Source organism: Cebus imitator, unplaced genomic scaffold (genome assembly GCF_001604975.1).
Source record: "Cebus imitator isolate Cc_AM_T3 unplaced genomic scaffold, Cebus_imitator-1.0 Scaffold89, whole genome shotgun sequence".
NCBI classification, from domain to species: domain Eukaryota; kingdom Metazoa; phylum Chordata; class Mammalia; order Primates; family Cebidae; genus Cebus; species Cebus imitator.
The window spans coordinates 6,318,937-6,341,124 of NW_016107404.1; the positions used below are offsets into that span (position 1 = coordinate 6,318,937).

Below are 22,188 nucleotides of genomic sequence, written 5' to 3' on the forward strand. Positions count from 1 at the left end.
GACTATGTCTCAAAAAAAAAAAAAAAAGTAAAACAAGCTGCATACAATTTTATGTATGTATATAAATACATACATAAAATACATGTAAATACAAAATAAATTTTTATGTATTTTGTATATATATAACATATGCCGACTGTTTTTGTACTTTTTGTATTGTGTGTGTGTGTGTATATATATATATATATATATATATAGACATTAAAGCAGAGATAAGAAAGTAAGTAGGAATTCTTGCTTTCTTGTAAGAATTTTCATGTGTGTAAATTTATATACATATATAAAATTATATGCAGCCTGTTTTCTTTTTCTTTTTTTTTTGAGACAGAGTCTCACTTTGTCACCCAGGCTGGAGTAGTGATGCCAGCCACCACACCTGGCTAATTTTTCTATTTTAAGTAGAGATGGAGTTTCATCATATTGGTCAGGCTGGTCTTGAAACCTCCACCTCCCAGGTTCAGTATACATATACACATTTATATGTGTTCATACATGTGTGTGTGTGTGTGTGTGTGTGACTGCTGAGAGAATATAGCCGTTGTCTTAACTTAGTGGATAAATGGCATTAGGTCAGCCCACAAAAGAAGGGACATTAAAGCAGAGATAAGAAAGTAAGTAGGAATTCTTACTTTCTTGTAAGAATTTCCATGTATATAAATTTATATCTGTGTGTGTATATATAAAAATTTATATATGTGTGTGTTTATATCTATCTATATAGATAGATATATACACACACATATGTAAATTTATATACATATATAAAATTATATGCAGCCTGTTTTCTTTTTCTTTTTTTTGAGACAAGAGTCTCACTTTGTCACCCAAGCTGGAGTAGTGATGCCAGCCACCACACCTGGCTAATTTTTATATTTTTAGTAGAGATGGAGTTTCATCATATTGGTCAGGCTGGTCTTGAGCTCCTGACACCAGGTGATACGCCAACCTCAGCCTCCCAGAGTGCTGGGATTACAGGCATGACCCACCACACCCAGCCCTGTTTTTCTAATTAGCTGTAAGCTCCATGAGGTAACAATACACATATTCTATATCATGTTTCAGTTATATCCTCAGTTTTATGGTAACAGTAGCTACCATAAAGTAAGTAGTTTCTCAATAAATATTTTTTAAAGTTAACACAGGGATATGCTTTTATGCCTTCACATTTCTCTTGAGTATTGAGTGTTTACTTAATGTTTTAGACCCTGCATTAAAAATTCTACTAATTTGATGTGTAATCTTCATCACAACCCTGAGATGTTACTATTCACTTTAACAATAAGTAGCATGTAAGTAATTCCCCAAGGCTACATGGTTCATTACAGAGTAAGGATTTAAATCTATGTCTAATCACAAAACCTGAGCTATAATCACCATTAAACGGTATTTTTCAGCTTAAAAAAAAATGATGACCAATACCTGTCCAAATGCATTTCAATATTTTTTAGATAATCCATTTACTTTCACATGCAACACTGTAGCAAAATCCATTTATTTTAAGTTTCCCACTATTTTAGTTAAAGCAGGCTCAGTGTTCTCAGTAAAGGTCAAAATACTAAGCACATTATTATTATCTCTCCAAATTTTTAACAGACAGCTACAATTCAGATGAGATAAAGAAAAATCTATTTTGCAGCTTCCAGAGGAAACACAGAGGAAGTTAAAGGTTGCCTAATAACTACATTGCTAAACTTTCTTTAGAGTGGTTTATAATGGCCTTTTGACCTGTAAGCCATTGAAGAGCCCTTCCACTGCTACACTCATGACTATCACTGCGGGAAGTCAGAGGGCTGTTGAATTCTTGGTGCTGATCGAAAATTTCTTTTCTCTTAAGAATTTCAAAGAAGTAGCTTTCTTGGCCTTTTGTTCTATGCTGTCTGGAGATACTACTTTTGGTTTCACTCTGGAAAAGATGATCAACCAACCTTCACTTCTGTCATCTATTAGTTTGGAAAGAATGAGAACGAAATAGTTTCCTGTTTATTATTGCTTTCTTCCAATAGATACTGTTTCCATAATCCAAAACTGCTCTGAAATTGGGTATATGATAAAGACTCAGGGAGGCCTTAGACAGCAGAAGAAACGTAAGATTTTGAGTGACACTAAAGCTTCCTCACCAATTAACGTCAAAGCATATAATGAAAAATCAAAGCAGTCAGTCTTTATCCTTCCACATACTGTAAAGTTCTGTCACCTTTAGCAGAGGGAGGGGGAAGAGACAAGAGGGAGAAGATAGTGAACCTGAAAATAAATAATGTGATATGGTAAAAGAAATGGCCCCAAAAGTTTATGGAATATCATAAAATGGACAGTGCCAAGGGAATACTTGTGACCTTGTCAATGTCCTCAAGAAAGAAATTAAGTTAGGACACCAAGTTAAGATGACTGCTATAATCTATATTCATTTAGCACTGAATATATATATTACATTTATATAATGTATATGTAATATCCATTATGTAACATATTTCATTTAAATATAAATATATAAATAAATATATATATATATGAATACATATATATATATATATGAATACATATATATATATATATATATATATATATATATATACACATTTTTTGTTTTGAGATGGAATCTTCTTTTTCACCAGACTAGAGTGCAGTGGGCCTATCTCGGCTCACTGCTACCTCCACCTCCTGGGTTCAAGTGATTCTCCTGCCTCAGCCTCCTGAGTAGTTGTGACTATAGACGCATGCCACCATGCCCAGCTAATTTTTTTCTTTTTTTGTATTTTTAGTAGAGACGGGGTTCCACCATGTTGTTCAGGCTGGTGGTCTTGAACTCCTGACCTCGTGATCTGCCCGCCTTGGCCTCCCAAAGTGCTGAGATTACAGGCATGAGCCAATGTGCCCAGCCACTATAATGTATATATATTATATGCATACATAAAATTATCTGTAATTGAATGCCTGAGATAGAACTTGATAAACAAAAAATATAAAATATATAAAATGTATAAAATGGAAACAGAAGTGATTAGTACAGACTGAGAGACTCATGACACCATCTAGTATAATTTTAAACATCCTTTACTTGTATTTACAAGTTGTTCTCATAATACAACTTTCCATCTTCAGAATTTCATCTGATGATCATGTTTATCCTATTAGCAAGAGCATGTAAACACTGTATATAAATATATGTCAGAAAACAAGATACTTAATAACCTTAAAATGTCTAAATGATTATAAAATGTGTATGGTAACTTAATTTTCATAAATATAATTGCTCTTTGCTACTTTTTAACTTTATTATACAGAATTAGAACACCCATTTATATTTACTTAGTTTGATTAAGCTATCTTTTTACTCTTTACATCTTTATAAATTAGTGTGAAGTCATTTATATTCTACTTTTAGGGAACTGCTGATATAAGACCTATGTTAAGATTCTATTTCTGGCTGGATGCAATCATTCATGCCTGTAATCCCAGCACTTTGGGAGGCAGAGATGGGAGAATTTCTTGAGCCCAGAGTTCAAGACCAGCATGGGCAACATAATGAAACTCCATCTCTACCCAACTCCTCCCTAAAAAATTAGCCAGATGTGGTGGTGCATACCTCTAGTCCAAGCTACTCGAAAGTCTACAGTGGAATCACTTCAGCACAGGAAGTCAAGGCTACAGTGAGCCGATATCACACCACTGCACTCCAGCCTGGACAACAGAGCAAAACTCTGTCTCAAACAAACATAGATTCCATTTATGCTGACATTTCTGTTGTGTAGTTAGAGAGACCTCTTTCTCTGTATTATGACTAAATCAGAAAGAAGTATTATTGCTACTAGTTCAAAATAAATATAACAGGTAAACTGTTGCTGTTGATTAGCCATTTCCAAGTAAAACATCAAATAATTCAACTTTTCAGGAGAAGAGAGTCTAGATATGATAAGATGAAATATAATTATAATATATGATATTTAATTTTAATGAATCATTAAGACATGGAGAAAACCACAGTTAAGTAAAGCTTGTACACTATGAGTTACCTAAAAAAATTTAAAATATATTTGAGCATAGGGTCGATTCTGTCTACACAGGAAAACATTCCATTTAGTCTCTGTTCTTTCAAATTTCTTTAAAAATTCTCATCATCTATTATTTAAAATGACTATAAAGATAATTACTTAAAACAGAATAGAAGAATATACAGTTTTCGGTGAAGTTTAGTACATGCTTAGAAACTTTTTTGGAGCATTTTGGAGAAATGTTATGTGAAAAGCTTTGTCTATAAACAAGAAACAGCAAGTAATCTCACTTTGCATTGTTAAAAATAAATATAAGATGTCTACTTCTCACCAAGATGAAATAACAAAAGGGATGGATCAAATTTACTCTCCCTCATGAAACAATAAAAAAAAAAGGACAAAATAGATGAAACAATAGTTTGCAAGAGACTGGAGAGCAGATCACAAGGGAAAGTGATTCCTGAGACTGAGTAAATAAATGAGGTAAGCTTTATGACTGCTCTGGCTAACTCGCCTGGCAGAGATTTTAAGCCACCAATATAGTGAGAGAGATCCCAGGGAGAGTCCCAAGAACTCCAAGTTGAGAAGACAGAGCTAGGAATCCAGGTGGAATAAGGCAGCTAGAGTTCACAGAAAATGCCAGAGAGGAAAGCAACACAGAGAGACAACTGCACTATAAGAAATATTAAACAAAGTCCTTCAGACAGAAGGAAATAATACCAAATGGAAATATGGATCTGCACCTAGACTAAGGATAGCCAGAAATGGTAACTACATGGGTAAACATGTAATATTTTCATCTTATTATTTGTCTTCAAATACAATGTCATGCTAAATAGAAAATGGTAACAATGTAATGTGGAGTGAATAACATGAGAAAGTAAAATGTATGACAGTAGCTCAAAGATAAGGAATGAATAAACAAATGCATCCTATTTTAAGATCCTTAGAATAGATGTGAAGTGGTAGAGTGTAAATTGAAAATAGGCTGTAATAAATTGAAGATGTATACTGGTTTTGCTTCTGGGAAGATGGAAGAGACATACTTCTACCTCTTCCCCCTACTAAGTACAAATCAAAACCCTGGACATTAAAAGAAAACTCTGAAAGGTGGACAGAAGAGGCAGACAGGTGTGGGACCTTGGAACCCAAATGCAGAGGTGAGTTCTCTGAGTTTCTTTTTGCTGCATATATCCCAGATTTGAGATGAAGAAACTGGCAACTCAGAAACACCAACAGATGCAGATCAAAAAAGACCCAACAGAGGCTGTTCTTTCTGCCCAAAGAATCTGGAAAGGAGCAGGTAAAAAAATAGAAACCTTTTAGACAATAACTGCTCTACCCCAGCCAAATACCACAAAAAAATAAATAATTTTAAAATAATGCCAAAACAAACAAGCAAACAAACAAACTTCATTTAAATCTGCAAAGGAGAGGAGAGCGTAGACTCCTACTCTCACCAGGCCAACCTCCCTTTCAAGTGATGTCAAAGAAGGCAGAGTATAGAATTCACATTTCCATCTCCACTGAGTGATAGACACTAGACACTATTGGGTTTTAACCTGACACTTGTGGCCTTGGGCAGCTTACACTGTCTGTGACTCTACCCACCTATTAAATCCATGTTGATTCCTATTTTCCATGATGGCTTTGAAGATTAGTATCCACAATGAAGAAAGAATACTGCCCCCCACCAAAAGAAATAAAAACTAAATGCTAGTTTATCTCTGAAGAATCTAGAAGCAAAGCTTTTTAGCAAAGTAGTAGCAAATAGCATTCAGCAGTATATACAAGGAATTATACAATGCAACCAAATGGGTTTATTCCAGGGATATATTTCATAATAAAAAATGTAATATATTAACAGTCCAAGAAAAAAATTCAGGATCATGTCAATTGATACAGAAAAAGCATTTGAAAATTTTAATATTTTTTTCTTTGTAAAAGTCTCAGGAAAAAAAAAAATAGAAATACAGAGTAACTTTCTCTACTTCGTAAAGACCATCTACAAAAATCCTACAGCTAACATTATGCTTAATGGTGAAAGAATGAATGTTTTCCCACTAGACTGGGAACAAGAAAATGTCCTCTCTTACCATTCATTTAACATAGTATTGAAAGTTCTACCTAGCACAATAAGGCAAGTAATGAAACATAAAACATATAGATTGAAAAGGAAAAAAAAAAACTCTCTATTCACAGATGGCATGATTGTATATATATAAAAAAATCAAGAAATCTACAAAATCCTTCTAAAATAAATAAGCAAATTTGGCATGATTATAGGATAAAAGATAAAACTTACAAAGTTTAATTATATCTGAACACAAGTAATTAACATGTAGACATAGAAATTAAAACTATAATACTATTTATAACTACTAAACAGATGAAATACTTTGGTGTAAATTTAACAAAACATATATAGAACTTGCATGCTGAAAACTACAAAATACTGATGAAAGAAATCAAAGCGGATGTAAATAAATGCAAAGGCATACTGTGTTCCTGTATTGAAAAGCTCAAAATCATAAAGATGTAAATTCTCCTAAACTGATATACAGTCTAATTTTTATCAAAATCTCAACCAGGTTTGTTGAAATAGAGGGAAGATTATTATATAATGTATATGGAAAGGCAAGCAAATTAGTCTAAAACAATTTTGTAAAAGAAACACATGAATGGGAACATTCAGTCCACATATTTTCCAGATTTATTACATAACTGCCATAATTAAGGCTGTGTTTTATTGGTAGAGGGATAGATACACAGATCAATAAAACAAACTCAGAAACAGCCCACACAAATATGCCCAATATATTTTGTACAAAGGTGCAAAAGCAATTAAATAGAGGAAAGGTAGCCTTTAAAGCAAATAGTGCCAGAGAAAATGGATATCTATAGAGCAAAAAATGAACCCTAAGCTATATCTCATACCTTATAAAAACATTAACTATAAAAACAGGTCATGAACTTAAATGTAAAATGTAAAGCTATAAAATTTTGAGGTAAAAAGGAGAAATCATTTGGAATTTAGAGTTATGTAAAAGGAATTTAGAGTTGTCACACAAAGAATAATGTATAAAAAACAAGGTGATAAATTCAACCTCATCAAACTTAAAACCATTTGCTCTGTAAAATGTCCTAAGATAAGAATGAAAGTATAGGATACGGATTAAGAGAGGAAATTTTCAAATCAGATAGTTGTTACAGAACGAACAGTTTCTTATGCCTGCTGTATGGTAACATACAAATATTCTGAGACAGCAGGGTTTGCAGCAGAGAAACAGTTTAATGATTGCAGGGCAACCTAGTGAGGAGATGGGAAGAAACCTTCAAATCTATCTCCCTGAGAATTCTGGGCTGGGTTGTTAAGAGCAAGGGACTGAAAATTACAGCCATTGAATAGTCAGGGTAAGAAGAATGAAATCAGGATGTGGAAACTCCTTCTTTGGTGAGTCAGCTCCTCATAGGGTCCTTCAGACCAGTTGGCAGCAGTGGGATCCTTCAGACCAGCTGGCATCAGTGATTTCTCTGGCATGCAGGACGTGAAAGAACATCTTAAGGCAAAATCTAATGTTTTATGATGTTCAGGTAGTTATCTGTAGAGCAATTAAGGGGAAATATAATCTTGTAACAGGGTCTATGTGACTCTGAGACAAAAACAACTATGAGGAATCAGCTCAAACAGAAAGCTGCATTAATAACTAATGAGGAGTGTCCTACAAGCTTCGTTTCTTTTCTTTCTTTTTTTTTTTAAATTTTGAGGTGGATTTTCACTCTTCTTGCTCACACTAGAGTGCAGTGGCAAGATGTCATCCCACTGAAACCTTTGCCTCCTGGTTTCAAATGGTTTTTCTGCTTCAGCCTTCTGAGTAGCTGGAATTAGAGGCATGTACCACCAGGCCCAGCCAATTTTGTATTTTCTGTAGAGACAGGGTTTCACCCTGTTGGCCAGGCTGGTCTTCAACTCTTGACTTCATGTGATCCACCAGCTTCAGCCTCCCAAAGTGCTGGGATTACAGGCATGAGCCACTGTGCTCATCCACTTGGTTTATTTTCATTTCTCCCCCTCCATCTTCCCTTATTAGTGTTATAAAATTTATGGGAATGGTTTCATAGATAGATGGAATTTAGAAAGAACAAATAGGAGCACTAAATAGTAAATAATATCTAATTACAATGTTCAAAGATATGAAGCAACATTTCTCTGGAGTATATACAAATGAAAAGTACATTTTGAAATGTTCATTATTACCTATTTTATGGAAATCTAAATTTAAGACAATGAGATATTACTACACCTATTATAATGGCTAAAATAAAAAGTAATGAAATCAAATTTTGGAGAAGATGGAAATATGTAATAATGCATACATTGTTGGGAGTGTAAAATGGTACAATCACTCTAGAAAATAGTTTGACACTTTCAAAAAAAAAAAAAAAAAACTAAAATGTCACTACCACATAAACCAGCAATTAACTCCTGAGAATTTATTACAGAAAAATGAAAATTTTATTTATGCAAAAACATATATGTTTATAGAGACCTAACTGTAGTAGCTCCAAACTGGAAACAACCCAAATATCCTTTCATGGGTAAATAAACAAATTGAAGTAAACCATACTATGAAATACTATGATCAATAAAAAGAAGCAAACTATTAATATACACAACAACCTAAATGAATCTCTGCATATTTATTCTAATAGAAAAAATGCCAATTATGAAAAATTGCATGCTGTATGATTTCCTTTATATAAATTTTTTCATCACCAGATTATAGTAATGGAAAAGAGATGAGAAGTTGTGGTAAGCTTAAAGGGAAAGTAGGAAACAAGTCAGTGTAAAGATACAAGCACAAAATTAAGGATTCTTGCTATGAAGGAAATTTGTATTTTGCCTATATCAATGCCAATGTCCTGGTTGTGTTATTGTACCATAAACTTTTTAAGATCTTATCATGAGGTAAAACAAGATCTCTCTGTATCATTACTTACAAATACACAGTAATATGCAATTATTTCAGAACAAAATATTGAATTTAAAATATTTATATCATAAACCCAAAAGATAAAACAATCAAAAGTTGTATAGCTCCTAAACCACATATGTAAAACTAAGAAAATAAAATCATTTTAATTATTTATCTAAAACATAGGAAAAAAGAAGAAAAGCAGGAAGAGAACAGAATGGACAAACAGAAAAAAAAAATAAGATAAGTTATTTCAACTTAATTATTTCAATTATCACATTAAATGCAAATGGTTTAAATACCCTAATTAAAGGACAGAGGTTATCAGATTGGAATAAAGAAAAACCAGGATCAATGATTTCTGCTTACAAGACATGGACTTCAAATATAAAAGCACAACTAAATTAAAAGTAAAATTATGGAAAAATACTATGAGAGAGAAATAGATGGAAGAGAGTAGAGAGCCAGAAATGTTTGTACAACTTATTTTTTATAAATATGCAAATTTCATAGAGAAATTATATCTTTTCAACAAATAATACTGGAAATATTGAATATATACAAAAACTGAATAGATCCTTACATAGTACCTTTATGTATGTAATATAACTGGGGCATGGGGTGACCAGATATTTTATTAAATATCATTTCCAGACATGTCTGTGAGAGTGTTTCTAAATGAGGTTAGCATTTGAATTGGTATACTAAGTGGAGCTGATTGCCCTCACCAGCGTGGGTGGGAGTCATCTAGTACACTGAGGGTCCAAATACAACAAAAAGTTGAAAGAAGGAAGAATCCACTCTCTGTGCCTGACTGCTTGAGCTAGAACATTGATCTTTCTGCTGCTTTTCGAATGGAAATTACATCCTTGATTCTTCTGGTTCTTAGGCCTTTGGCCTTGTACTAGAATTTATATCATCCATCCTCTCAGATTTCAAGCTTTTAGATACAGACAGGGACTGCACCCCTGGCTTCTATAGGTCTCCAACTTGCAGGTAGAAGATACTGAAATTTCTCAATTTTCATAATTGTATGTGCCAATGTGTGTGTGTGTGTGTGTGTGTGTGTGTGTGTGTGTTGTGTGTATAAAATCTCTTAATGGTTCCGAGTTTCTGGATAACTGTGACTAATACAGTACCATATGTGCAAATTAACTCTAAATGAATCATATGGATAATTGTGAAACCTATAAAACTTCTATAAGAAAATACCAGAGGAAGCCTTTGTGACCCTGCATTAGGCATATCTAAAATTTTTTAGATATGATGTCAAAAATATGATTCAAAAATGATAAATTATCAAAAAGAAAAACTCCTTTTCAAAAGGCAGTATTAAAAGAATGGAAAGACATGGCTAAAATTGGGAGAAAATACTTGCAGAATACATTTTTTAAAAAAACTCTCAAGTCATTAATAAGAAAACAATCAATGCAGTGTAAAATGGGCAAAAGATTTGGTGATACTTGACCAAACAAGATATATAAAAATCAAATAAGCACATTGAAAGATATTCATCATCTTTAATCACTGGGAAAATGTGAATCAAAACCATAATCAGGAACTACTACATTCAAATTAGATAGTTTAAAATTGAACAAACTGACCACGTCAAGTGTTGGTGAAGATGTGGGGAAACTAAGTTTTGAGTTGTATTCATTCATAGTAGGAATGTAAAATGGTACAACTACTTTGAAAAACATTTGACAGTTTCTTAAAAAGGTAACCCTATACCTACCATATTATCCAGCCATTCCATTCCTGGGTGTTTATCTAAAGGACAAGAAAGTGTATGCCCATACAAAGACTTTTACACATGTACTCCTAGTAATCTACTACTACTATTTTTAACATCCAAAATGGGAAACAGTCTAAATGTCTTTCAATAGGTGAATGGATTATAAATTTCATATATGCATACAGTAGAATATACTCAGTAATGAAAGTGAATAAGCTACTGTCACATGCAGTAACAGATGAAATTCAAAATAATCATGCAGGTGAAAGAAACCATATAAAAATAGAACATATACTATATAATTTCATTTATAAAAAATTATAGAAAATGCAAACTAATGTACAGTGAGTACCAGAAAGCAGATCAATGATTGTTTAAGTAGATGGCAGAAGAGAAAAGAATTACAATAGGTCATGAGGAATCTGTTGGAGATAATGAATACATTAATTATCTTGATTGTAGGTATGATTCATGATGTCAACACTTACCAAATAGTATACTTTATATATAAGCAGTATACTGTATGCCTTATATACCTCAATAAAACTGCTGCACACAGACACACATACTCACATATTTAAGAAGTAGCGAGATTTGTTGATAGATCTAAGTCTGCCTTGAAAAAATTTTTACGTAGTTTAACATAGGAACCTTTTTATAACCTCAAGATATAGGACAAAGAAAATATGAATTGGAATATTTGTTTCACTGTTTCAAAACTAGTCAGGATCACAGATGTGGGAGATTTTCTCTCTCAAGCATGTGTTAGAGAAGTTAACTTTCACGGATTTCACAGATACAGTTCCCTGCTTTTATTACACTACCATATTCAGTGCCATCCCAACCCACCTCACAAATGTTCTTGCCATAAAATTTTACATTTCATAATAAGTAACGTTGGTAACTAATGGACAGATAAAGGTGATTTTGATGTTTTCATCTTCTTTAGAGTTCTTAGTATTTCATGAAAACCACATACAGTTGTGTTTCAAATACCTCAAATCACCCTCAAGCACCCAGAATAACATTTGAAGTATTTATGGCTCTTCTTATTCAATATCAAATATCCCTTCACTGAAATAATGTTATCCTGAACAAAGGATATTCAGTATAAATGGAAACAAAGATGATTAGCCTTAAGTGGAAATTGAAAAATTATTTGAGCCTTCTGCCATCAACAACAACAAAAAAGTAGAGATAACACTAAAGACTATTACTACTTTAATCTCTACACCTCTTCATAAATAGCCACTGTAATTTGCTGCATATTTTTTCAAAACTTCTTCCTTTCATGTGATGGCTTGACCAATGGCAAGGTAGACCTAGTCAGAATACAGCAAGGTCCTGTAGAAGACTTATATTTTGGCCGAGTGTAGTGGCTCATGACTGTAATCCCAGCACTTTGGGAGGCCGAGGTGGGTGGATAATTTGAGGTCAGTAGTTAAGACCAGCCTGCCCAACATGGTGAAACCCTACAAAAATTATCCAGGCATGGTGGCATGTGCCTGTAATCCCAGCTATGCAGGAGGCTGAGGCAGGTGAATTGCTTAAACCTAGAAGGTGGAGGTTTCAGTGAGCCAAAATCATGCCACTGCACTTCAGTCTGAGTGACAAAGCAAGACTCTGTCTCAAAAATAAAAGAAAAGAAAACTTGTATTTTATTTCTATTCCTTTCTCCCCATCATACCCTCCACATATTCTTCTTCTTTCTCTCCCTTTTTTAAGACTTTTTTTTGTTTGTTTGTTTCAGGACAGTATTTTTTTTTTCAATTTCTTCATGAAGCTCTCAAATTGAGAAGCCAAAATATTTGATATATTAGTGGAGCAAAGAATTGGCTTGAGAGAAGTGTAGTTTATACTTTACCTTGGACACATAGTTTATATCACCCCTCCTCCCAGTAGTGTTTATGTAGACAATTCACTTTTGTTTGGCCTTATGAAAAATGCAATATTGCTGTACAAACACAGCCACTAGGACTCTGCAGAATGAAAGAAGTTGTGAGTAGGATGAGACACGGCAATTGGATAGGCCACCAAAGTCATTTACCACAGATCACTTTTAAGCAAACTCCTTTAGAAGTAGCAGTACTAGGAGATTTTAAGTTTTGATACAATTCTCCGTTTTATTTCCCCTTGTTTTTGGTGTTTCACAGCTGCCGAAGGAATGGTGTGCAACCATCTGTGTTCAAGTGACGGCTGTTGGGGACCTGGGCCAGACCAATGCCTGTCTTGTCGTCGCTTCAGTAGAGGAAGGATCTGCATAGAGTCTTGTAACCTCTATGACGGGTAAGGCTTCTTGTGTTGCCTTCACCTCATGAGCTTTGAAGGATTGATTAGCTCTGATTTTTAAATTATAAGAAAGTGGTAAAATGCATTCCAGGATTTTTAAGGAGAGCTCTTGTTGCATAAAGGATACAACACATAGACAAATTCTTTTAAGGATAAATAATTTTATTTGAAATGGCAAGTTCAAATACATATTTTACTATTATATGCATTTTTAAAAAACATACTTGGACAATTCTTAATAAATTATAGCAATTTATCCTTAATCAAAATTGAGAAATATAATCCAATTTTCTTTATAAAGATTGTTACAAGTAACCTTCCTCTCCATATGTCCCAATATTTTTTATATTCCTCTCATACTTCCCTATAAATTTCATCTGGAGTGCAAGCTTTCTTGTTTTTTTTTTTTTTTTTTTTCAACTCACTTTTATGTCTATTTGTATATGAATGGCTTATTTCTATGTCTTTGACAAGTGCTTAGCCCTACAGAAAACCTAACATTGTAGTTTCTGGTTGAAGTTGTTTTGAAAGTGTTCTGTCAGTTTTTAGATAATCTTAGTATTTTAAATCAGGTATTTTTAATTTTTTCTGGTACTTCAATAATAACATTGCCAGTAGTAGAACCTAGTAAGTACCTAGTTGTATAACCTTTCATATATTCATAAAATCACTTCATCATAACATACTATTTGATGTATCATTATTGTTCTTCATTGATGTGATAATGCATTTTTAGTGCTGCTCCTAAGTCAAATTTTCTTATGTTGCTCACTGAAAGTATTTTCAATAGTTTTGGAAAATATAGTTTTGAAGTTCTTTCTCCTTGTGCCTCATGAATTATCCTATTGATACCAAATTAATAATATTTTAGTTTGGCATTTTACATGAGAAAATAAAAATCTATGGGTCCTAATGATATTGACATCTCTCTTCTTTGCAAGATGTCCAAAAGCAATTCCCGCCATAAAATTTAAGGGGCAAATAGTAATATTAGAAGCATAAGTATAAAATGTTTAAATAAGAATTTAATCATTTTTCAGGAAAATTTTAGCATTTAATTTTGTGAGGCAAAATTGGCTGGAAATTTGAAAATGAACAGGAAATTATTTGCTGCTTGTCTCATTTAATCATATTTATGTTTTTTCCCAATATTATGAACATAAAATACCTCAGATCAAAATATGCTTGCTTTTGTGTTCAGCAATTGATAAATGAAGCACAAGACAATAGACTAATAAATTAAAATGAAACACAGTAGATGAATTTCATTAAGTGAATATTACATTAAAAGTTTATAGAATATATATGTGCAATTCTAAAGAAGAAATTAATTATAGAAATCATTTTGTGTAATAGCAGCATCTTATAAATAGAGGGAACTGATGTAATTAAGTATGGGCTAAAGTCACAGCACTCTATAGGAATCAAGCCAATGCTAGAATTTAGGGTATCTGATTTTTCATCTGTTTTTCCCCCAGAACACCATTCTTTTTGTTTAATATTATAGTTTTTAGCTTTTCAGAAATATGGAATTTATAAACATGTGAATGTATATACCAGTTTCTGTCTCATTTCTGCAAAACAATGGAAGCTAACCGAAAGAAAAATACACGTTTCCAGAAGAAATACTGATTACCCCACTGTTTTTTATATTTAGCATATTTCATATTTATATCACAAAATCAAATCTGTTAAATTAACTTAGCTTTTAATGTATTTTGCAGTAATTTTGGCACCCCAGGAAATCATAAGCATGGGGCTAGTTTGAAAGATGATCAACGTATCTGTCTTGTAAAAGTCTGATGTAATTCTTACTTGCCCAATAATGAATTGGACACCTTCCATCTTGTGGTATGGGCTAGTCTCTTCCAATAGTAGCTAATGGTTATGATAGCCTTTGAGGAAGAACAAGTTTATATCCCAACTTCAGTATTTTCTAGTTGAAACATCCAAATTTGGGCAAAAGATCTAATCATTCTAAATTGGTTTTGTTATATTAAAATTGAGAATAATAATGGTGTTAACTTTATAGGATAGTTATGATTATCAAATGAGAAAATGCATAAGATCTTATTGGCGTTTATATCATAAATATTATCATTATTTCCTTTTTCATCTGTTTATCTGAGTTGATTAAATGGCTAAATAGAATGGTCACTTTAAAAACTACTGAAAGTAATCAAATATAAATATGACATTTGCCAAAATCCAGGGAGCCTATTTGTTATAACACATATTTTATATATATATATATATATATACATATGTTATTTATAACACATATTATATATGTTACATATATGTGTGTTATATATATAACATATAAGTTTTATGTGTGTGTGTGTGTGCATGTGTGTGTGTTATATATATATATATATATATATATATATATATATATGTAAAATGTGTGGCCCCAGAAGAGAAGAAATCCTAAAAAGAGGACTACTTTTGGAAGGGAAAAACAAAAATCAATTACTGGCTGAGTAGTATTCAAATCCATGTCATATAAATCACTGTATTATAGCAACTCTTAACTACAATGCTGAAGCAATAAAAATAAAAAAGATAAGTAACTGCAGTGGAACTTTAGAACTTCTCATATCTGTCACCATGCTTAAACTCTTCTGAAAGTTTAAGAACAACTCAGAAACATCAAAGAAGGCTCTTTGCAAGTGTTTTTATATTTAATAATTGCATCTTCTCAATGGAATTTTATTTTTCCTTTTTACAGAGGGTATTTAAAAAACTGAAGCTTAAGGAAGTTGAAGTATTTAAGGCCTAGAAATATTAGTTGTTCCTGTGGTTTAAATTTGGAAAAACTAGATAGATTCCAGAGTATTCACTCTTGATCACAGGACTTGCTAAGGTAGCACATACAACAAAACTGTGAGAAGTGTATCACAGCAAAACCAAGTGAAACAAAGCTCAGTTTGCAATGCTCATACTTAATAGACTACAGATTGATAAGTCGGATTCAAATGAAAGGGTAACTCTGGCAAAGTCACAGTAGAATCACTAGAGGACAGGGAAGAAAAAGAGAAATATGGAGAAAGTCACAATAAAGGTCAGAAGACGTAATAGAGATTTCAAGGAGGATCTTTCCCGAGAGCAGAAAAATCAGAGTCTGACGAGTGGAAGTCTGGAAGAAAAGGGCCATAGGCCATCTCCAGGATTGTTTTATGACATATATTTTATTCCTCAACTCTGCATGTGGGGAAGTGGGTTTTGGAGAAGGAGAGTAAGAAAAGCATGACCTTTGTTCTAGTAATATGAAAATTATGACCTTCATTTAGTATCATAAACTTTTGATCACCCAAGAAACTCTTATCCAAAACCAGTGGATGTTCTCAAGATGTGCTATAATTGTCATAATTTTGTTATTCAAACAATGCTTTTGATTATCTTTACAATTTACCCTCTCATATCAGCTCATTTTGACTTTTATATTCTGAAGCATTCCTTTGTTGAGTACTTTGTATGGTTTATGTCAATGAAAAGATCACCTGTCTTCATGTAATTGTAATTTTAAAATCAAGGAAATTTATTAAAAAATTTGATTCCTAACAAACTACTATCTTACTTTATAAAATTCATAATCCATGTAACTAAATTTATGTGCATTCCATACATAATTAAGGCATATATGCTATTCACTTAGAAAACCAAACTTAATTATTTTGCCTTGGAATACAGATGTAGTCTTAAGCTAACCAACAGAAAACATAGTTCACTTTTTCACTTCTGTCATTTATTAAGGCTTTATAGTATTCAAATAAGAAAAAAAGTTAATGTGTCACTTTAGGGAAAAATATTTTTTAATATATCACCTAATAAATGAAAAATTGCCATATCTGTAATGCTGTTGGTTTGGAGTTGTAGTACAGGACAGAAAAGCACAAAATAATAAAGTAGCTAAATATAGTCAAATTTTATTAACAATTTATAAATGGTATTTTCAATTGCCTGTACTCAGTACCTTATCCTCCTGTATTTTAGTGGAATGGGGTGGTTTAAACATATTGTAGATGACTGATATCTAATTATTGATATAAAAATTTTAGAGTAGACATTGATTGTAAAATTTACAAGTTGATAGCATGTAATATACAGATAGCCACAAAAATGTAAGGATATAGGAAGGAATGACCACCATCCCAGGGGATTTCAATTAGAAAGTTTTAGGATTTTACCATTAAACTATTTCTTATATTGTTTACCATATAGAATTACTTCAAAAAGAATTTAGACTGCAAAAAGATGTTGTGATATTAGATCAATAATCTAAGAAAATGAAATCTACCATAAAAAGATAGTTTCTCTAATTCTCCAAGGCAAATATTTTAAAAGGAGAAGAGCAATCAAAGCAGTTTTTGAAGTTTCACCAAAAATAAATTGAAGAGTCTTGAGATTTGAAGGACAAGGATTGGGAACATTCATGCAACTTAGCAACAAGAAAAACACAATAGTTCTTTCAGAGTTTAGAAATTAAAGCTTCTCCAAGAGTAAAATTGTATATAAAGACAAAACAGGAACAGCCTTATTGAAAAAGGTAAAAATCATTCTGCTGTGTCATCAGAATAGTTATACTTTGTAACTTCTTTTTTTTTTTGAGACTGCTGGAATATCTCTTGCAGCAGAGAGTCTATGAATTAGTCTATCATTGAACTCAATGGAGGGCAGGGAGAGCCATCTGGCTGCAGTTTATCTTTTCTCCTAATGGAAATCTTAATGTTCCTGATGCTCCTGGCACATGGAGAAACAAACTCTAGAATTTACTCTGCCAATAGGACTTTTAGCAGATGTTACTTCATTTGTTAAGTTGACAGCTTGTTTGCTTACACCTCCTCATGTGGCTGATGTTTTCACAGTGAATTTCGGGAGTTTGAGAATGGCTCCATCTGTGTGGAGTGTGACCCCCAGTGTGAGAAGATGGAAGATGGCCTCCTCACATGCCATGGACCGGTAAGCCTGAAGACATCTGTGGGGTGTTGGCTTATTTAGTATCATGTATGAATGTTTGTTATTGTTTTATTGATTAGGTACTTAGAGGATGCCATGGGGAAATGTTTATCTGCCTACAAAAAGCTTTAAGTTTAGTAGCAGAGATAAAATATTTAAAATGTCAATGTCATAAGTATTTCTTCTCCAGATAAAAAAGTTAAATGGAATTATAAAATATGGAGCGGTTCTGAAATATTGCACAGTGTAGAAAAGAATAATTAGGTTGAAGCATAATCACTAAACATAATTAAAAATATGTATAAATTGTTATACAAATGCAAATGAAGGAAAAACTAATTCTATCTTTGGGATGGAAGTTGAGACATCAAGTTAGGCTATGCAGAAGTGATGTCTGAGCTTTGAAGAAGAATCTGGAAAGAAGAAACAAAAAGTATGCAAGTGTGAAAGTTCATGTTGTACTTGAAAACTATCACACATTTTTATATGCATTTAATCATTTATTATGGCAGTGTGAAAGACAGTGGAAAGAAGGAGGAAGACAAGTACTCATAAATTAAAATCTAAGCAGTGCAATAAATACTATGGCAGAGGAAAGAATTGAGCTATGAGAATCCAAGGAAGGATTATAGGATTAGGAAAGTCCTCATGGATGAGGTCTCATTTACATAGTTTGAAGTTAGCCTTAGAGAGAAAATTATAATTATTTTTTAGAGCTACCTTTGGTTTCTATCATTCAAGTTTTTCTTAATAATGAGATCAATATAAGTTTTTCATTCCAAAGTATCATTTTCATCCTTCTTTAGACAAATTTCCTGTTTATCTGTGTTATTGAATTATCTCTCAGTAGATAACTTGAGACCAACATTTGGGTGTAGGCAAGAGCTTCACATTTCTCTCTACAATTTCACTGGAAATTTAAATAGCTTTAATTTTTCTACCAGAGTGTTTATTCAGCATTTAATTAGCTTAGAGAAAAGCAAAATATCATTGAGCCCTCCAAACTTCCATTAGGCCCCAATGAGCTGTTCTGGAACTTCATCTAAAGAAGGATGTGAAAAATTTGGCCAGTTCAGAGGACTACCACAAGGATGTTTAAGCTTGGAAAATCAAACCTCTGAGAAAAAAAGCGGTGCTATTTGACGTGAAAAACCTAAGTGTAAAAGGCAATTTGATATGTAATGATCTCCAAGTAAGTATGCAAAGGGTATATGCAGCTACTTTCTTTCTCCATTATGGACAGTTATGAAATCTACAGTTAATTGACTGTATGAAAAGTATGAATTCTGTAAAGAATGTCATGAAACACAGGGAAGTGAATTTCTGTAATGGCTTGTTAACACAAGTTGAGATATCTACATGAGCCTTTAAAAACTAACATATTTAGGAAACTTCTTGGCTATAAATCATAAAATAAAAAAATCTCTTTTGGAGAGACTGAAACTTTAAAAAATGTATGATTAAAATAATCAAGGATTTGGCCATCTCATCTGTATAGGCTGGGGATCATCATGGGCTTCTAGATCCAATCATAATGTATATTGGACATAGATTAACAGAAACACTTTTCAAAAAATTATGAGCAACTGCCAAAAATTGCCTAATATTTCATTTGTGAATCACTATAGATGCCACTGTGCTGGTATTTCCTACACATTTCTTATTACAACCATCTTGATTAGTTTTTCCTTCTCACATGTAATTTCCTATTGATTTCTCTTAAACTTTTTAATTTGAACAAGGCTTTAAGAAACATCTTATTCATTTATTCAGCAAATATTATTTAGTGCCTACATTGTGCCAGGCTTCATCAGCATACCTACTGATAGGTTTTTCATATTAGCAAATTCAAACATAGATATTCAAAATTATTTCTCAAAAATTAAGAAGTTGTATTATTTGCACATTTTAATTTTTTCACATTATCTTTTGGCCATCTATTGTATACTGTATAATAAAAATATATTCAGGTAATAATATTTTGGCCTTCTTGCAATTGTTACTTTGCAGAAAATTCAAATCTATTTATTAACTAATTAATACTTTTAGTTTACCCTAAACCTATAGACAAAAAACTAATCTGCTTAGATGTAGGATAATAAGACACCATATTTTTTTCTAGAGTAATTTCATGAGAAAAATCCCCTTTATGAAAAATTTCATGAGAAAAATCCCCGTTATGAAAACTTGATGTTTATTTAACATCTGTAGCAAAGTCTAAATGTCACTAAAGAAAGACATCAATAACTGTCCCTTCAGTATTCCTATACTGATTTTCAGTGTGAAAATAGTTCAATGACCACTTTACCTATGAATCAAGTCTGAATTAATGTGATCATCTTGGATCATATTTATATTCATGATTTAATATACATTACTGAGGGCCTTTTGTGAGCTAGTTCTGTGCTAGGTATTTTCGCCTACCTATTATTTTATTGTCGTGTAGGTATTACTCCTATTTTCCAATAAGGAAATAATCTCAAAAAATGTTAGATGAATTGCTCAATGTAGTTAAATGGATTGTTCTATAGTATTGAGACCTTTCAAATCAAAATTTTAGCATCCAATCTCAGTGTGCTTATCAGTTCCATGCTTTTTCTCTTCTTCATGCTGCCTCCTGTTATATAAAATTATGCTGGTAAATAACTCAGTCATTAATTTACCCTAATTTGTGGGGTTTGGCAGTTTGTTTTTTCATTTGTTCCTCAAAAGACTTGAGACGGTTTATAAAAATATACTTTTCAAAATCCTAAAAGTTAATGTTTAAAATTATCTGATAATTAAGAAAGAATTGGTAGTCCTAGAATGCCAGCAGGTAAGAACACAATGTCTTTCAGTAATGATGTCTGAAAAACTGGCATGGCTGATCTTAACCAGTGGCCCAAATCTTGCTCTACGGTTTGTTTTTTTTTCAACTCTTGCAATTCATGCTAGGTTTTTGCCTCTTTCTAGGTCCACCTGTTAATTTCCGCAACTAGAGTCAGAGATGGTTTCATGGACCAAATAACAGTCATGTATCATTTAAGATATCCAGGATGCTCTGGAAGCCTCCCCATTAGACTGCCACTTTGATGAAATTGAGGAAGTCATCAAAGTCTTTCAAAGGCTTTTGGAAATCCCATTCCAGATCTTATGATATATTCTATTCAAATCACATTTTTTTGACCTCTGAATACTTCCCCAATGGCAAAAATTTATATATATTTATGTTTACCAAACACAGTTACATCTGAATCATGCTATCACTTTCTCCCTTTAAAATATAAAGAAATTGGCTGGGCATGGTGGCTCACGCCTGTAATCCCAGCACTTTGGGAGGCTGAGGCGGGCAGATCACCAGGTCAAGAGATTGAGACCATCTGGCCAACATGGTGAAACCCCGTCTCTACTAAAACCACAAAAATTAGCCAGGCATGGTGGCATGCACCTGTAGTCTCAGCTACTTGGGAGGCTAAGGGGGAAGAATCACTTGAACCCAGGAGGCGGAGGTTGCAGTGAGCCGAGATTGCACCACTCCACTCCAGCTTGTCGACAGAGCAAGACTCTTAAAAAAAGGAAATTGAAAGAATGATGATTAGAAAGTTACTCAAAAAGTCAGCAAGTCAGTAGGATATGAAACTGCGATTCAACTGTACAAGTTCTGACTCCAAATTTCTCAGACTTCTCAGTTTATTTTTGTTTCCCAGGCAACAATATCTTTAGTGTAATAGGGATAAAATGGCTTCAGGGACTAAGATAGCTATATATAAAATGAGGTACTATAATTACACTTAAATGTGACAGAAACCCAAGATAATCTTGAAAGGGTTAGATTGGAAATAAAGGAAGGCCTTTGCTTTTATGTCTTTGTCCACACTTGGTCTTCTATATTTCATTTAATTTTTTATAATTTTATTCATTCTGCTTTACTTTCGCTACTCTTATGCAGTCGTATCCAGAAAGATAAAGGAGAAAATGTGAGAAGAAAGGCAAGCCTGGGAAATCAGAAAAGTTTCAGTAGAACAAAACTGAGGCTAGAAAGGCAGCAAAAGAAGAGAAAAAATAGGAAGGGAACTGATTTTGAAATACATTCTTATAAAAGTGAAAAAGCTGTTAAAGTTAGGTTAATAAAGGTTGCACTGCTGTAACAAATAACCTTCATTTTGCAGTTACTTACGTAAATAAATTTAAGTTCTTTTTTTCATGTAACGTGCATGATTGTTTGTTTGGTTTTGGTTTTGTTTTGTTTTTTTTTTTTTTT

General features: G+C 32.7%; 1 protein-coding gene across 4 annotated transcripts in view; it reads left to right on the top strand.

The window, feature by feature from the left end:
- Positions 1 to 22,188, top strand: part of ERBB4 (erb-b2 receptor tyrosine kinase 4) — a 1,210,589-nt gene that overhangs the window by 876,714 nt on the left and 311,687 nt on the right. For all 4 annotated transcript variants that reach the window (XM_017535013.2, XM_017535015.2, XM_017535010.2 and 1 more), the window contains exons 13-14: positions 12,854 to 12,986; positions 17,858 to 17,951. In XM_017535013.2, coding sequence (XP_017390502.1) covers positions 12,854 to 12,986; positions 17,858 to 17,951 — 227 coding nt within the window. The remainder of the gene's footprint in view (positions 1 to 12,853; positions 12,987 to 17,857; positions 17,952 to 22,188) is intronic.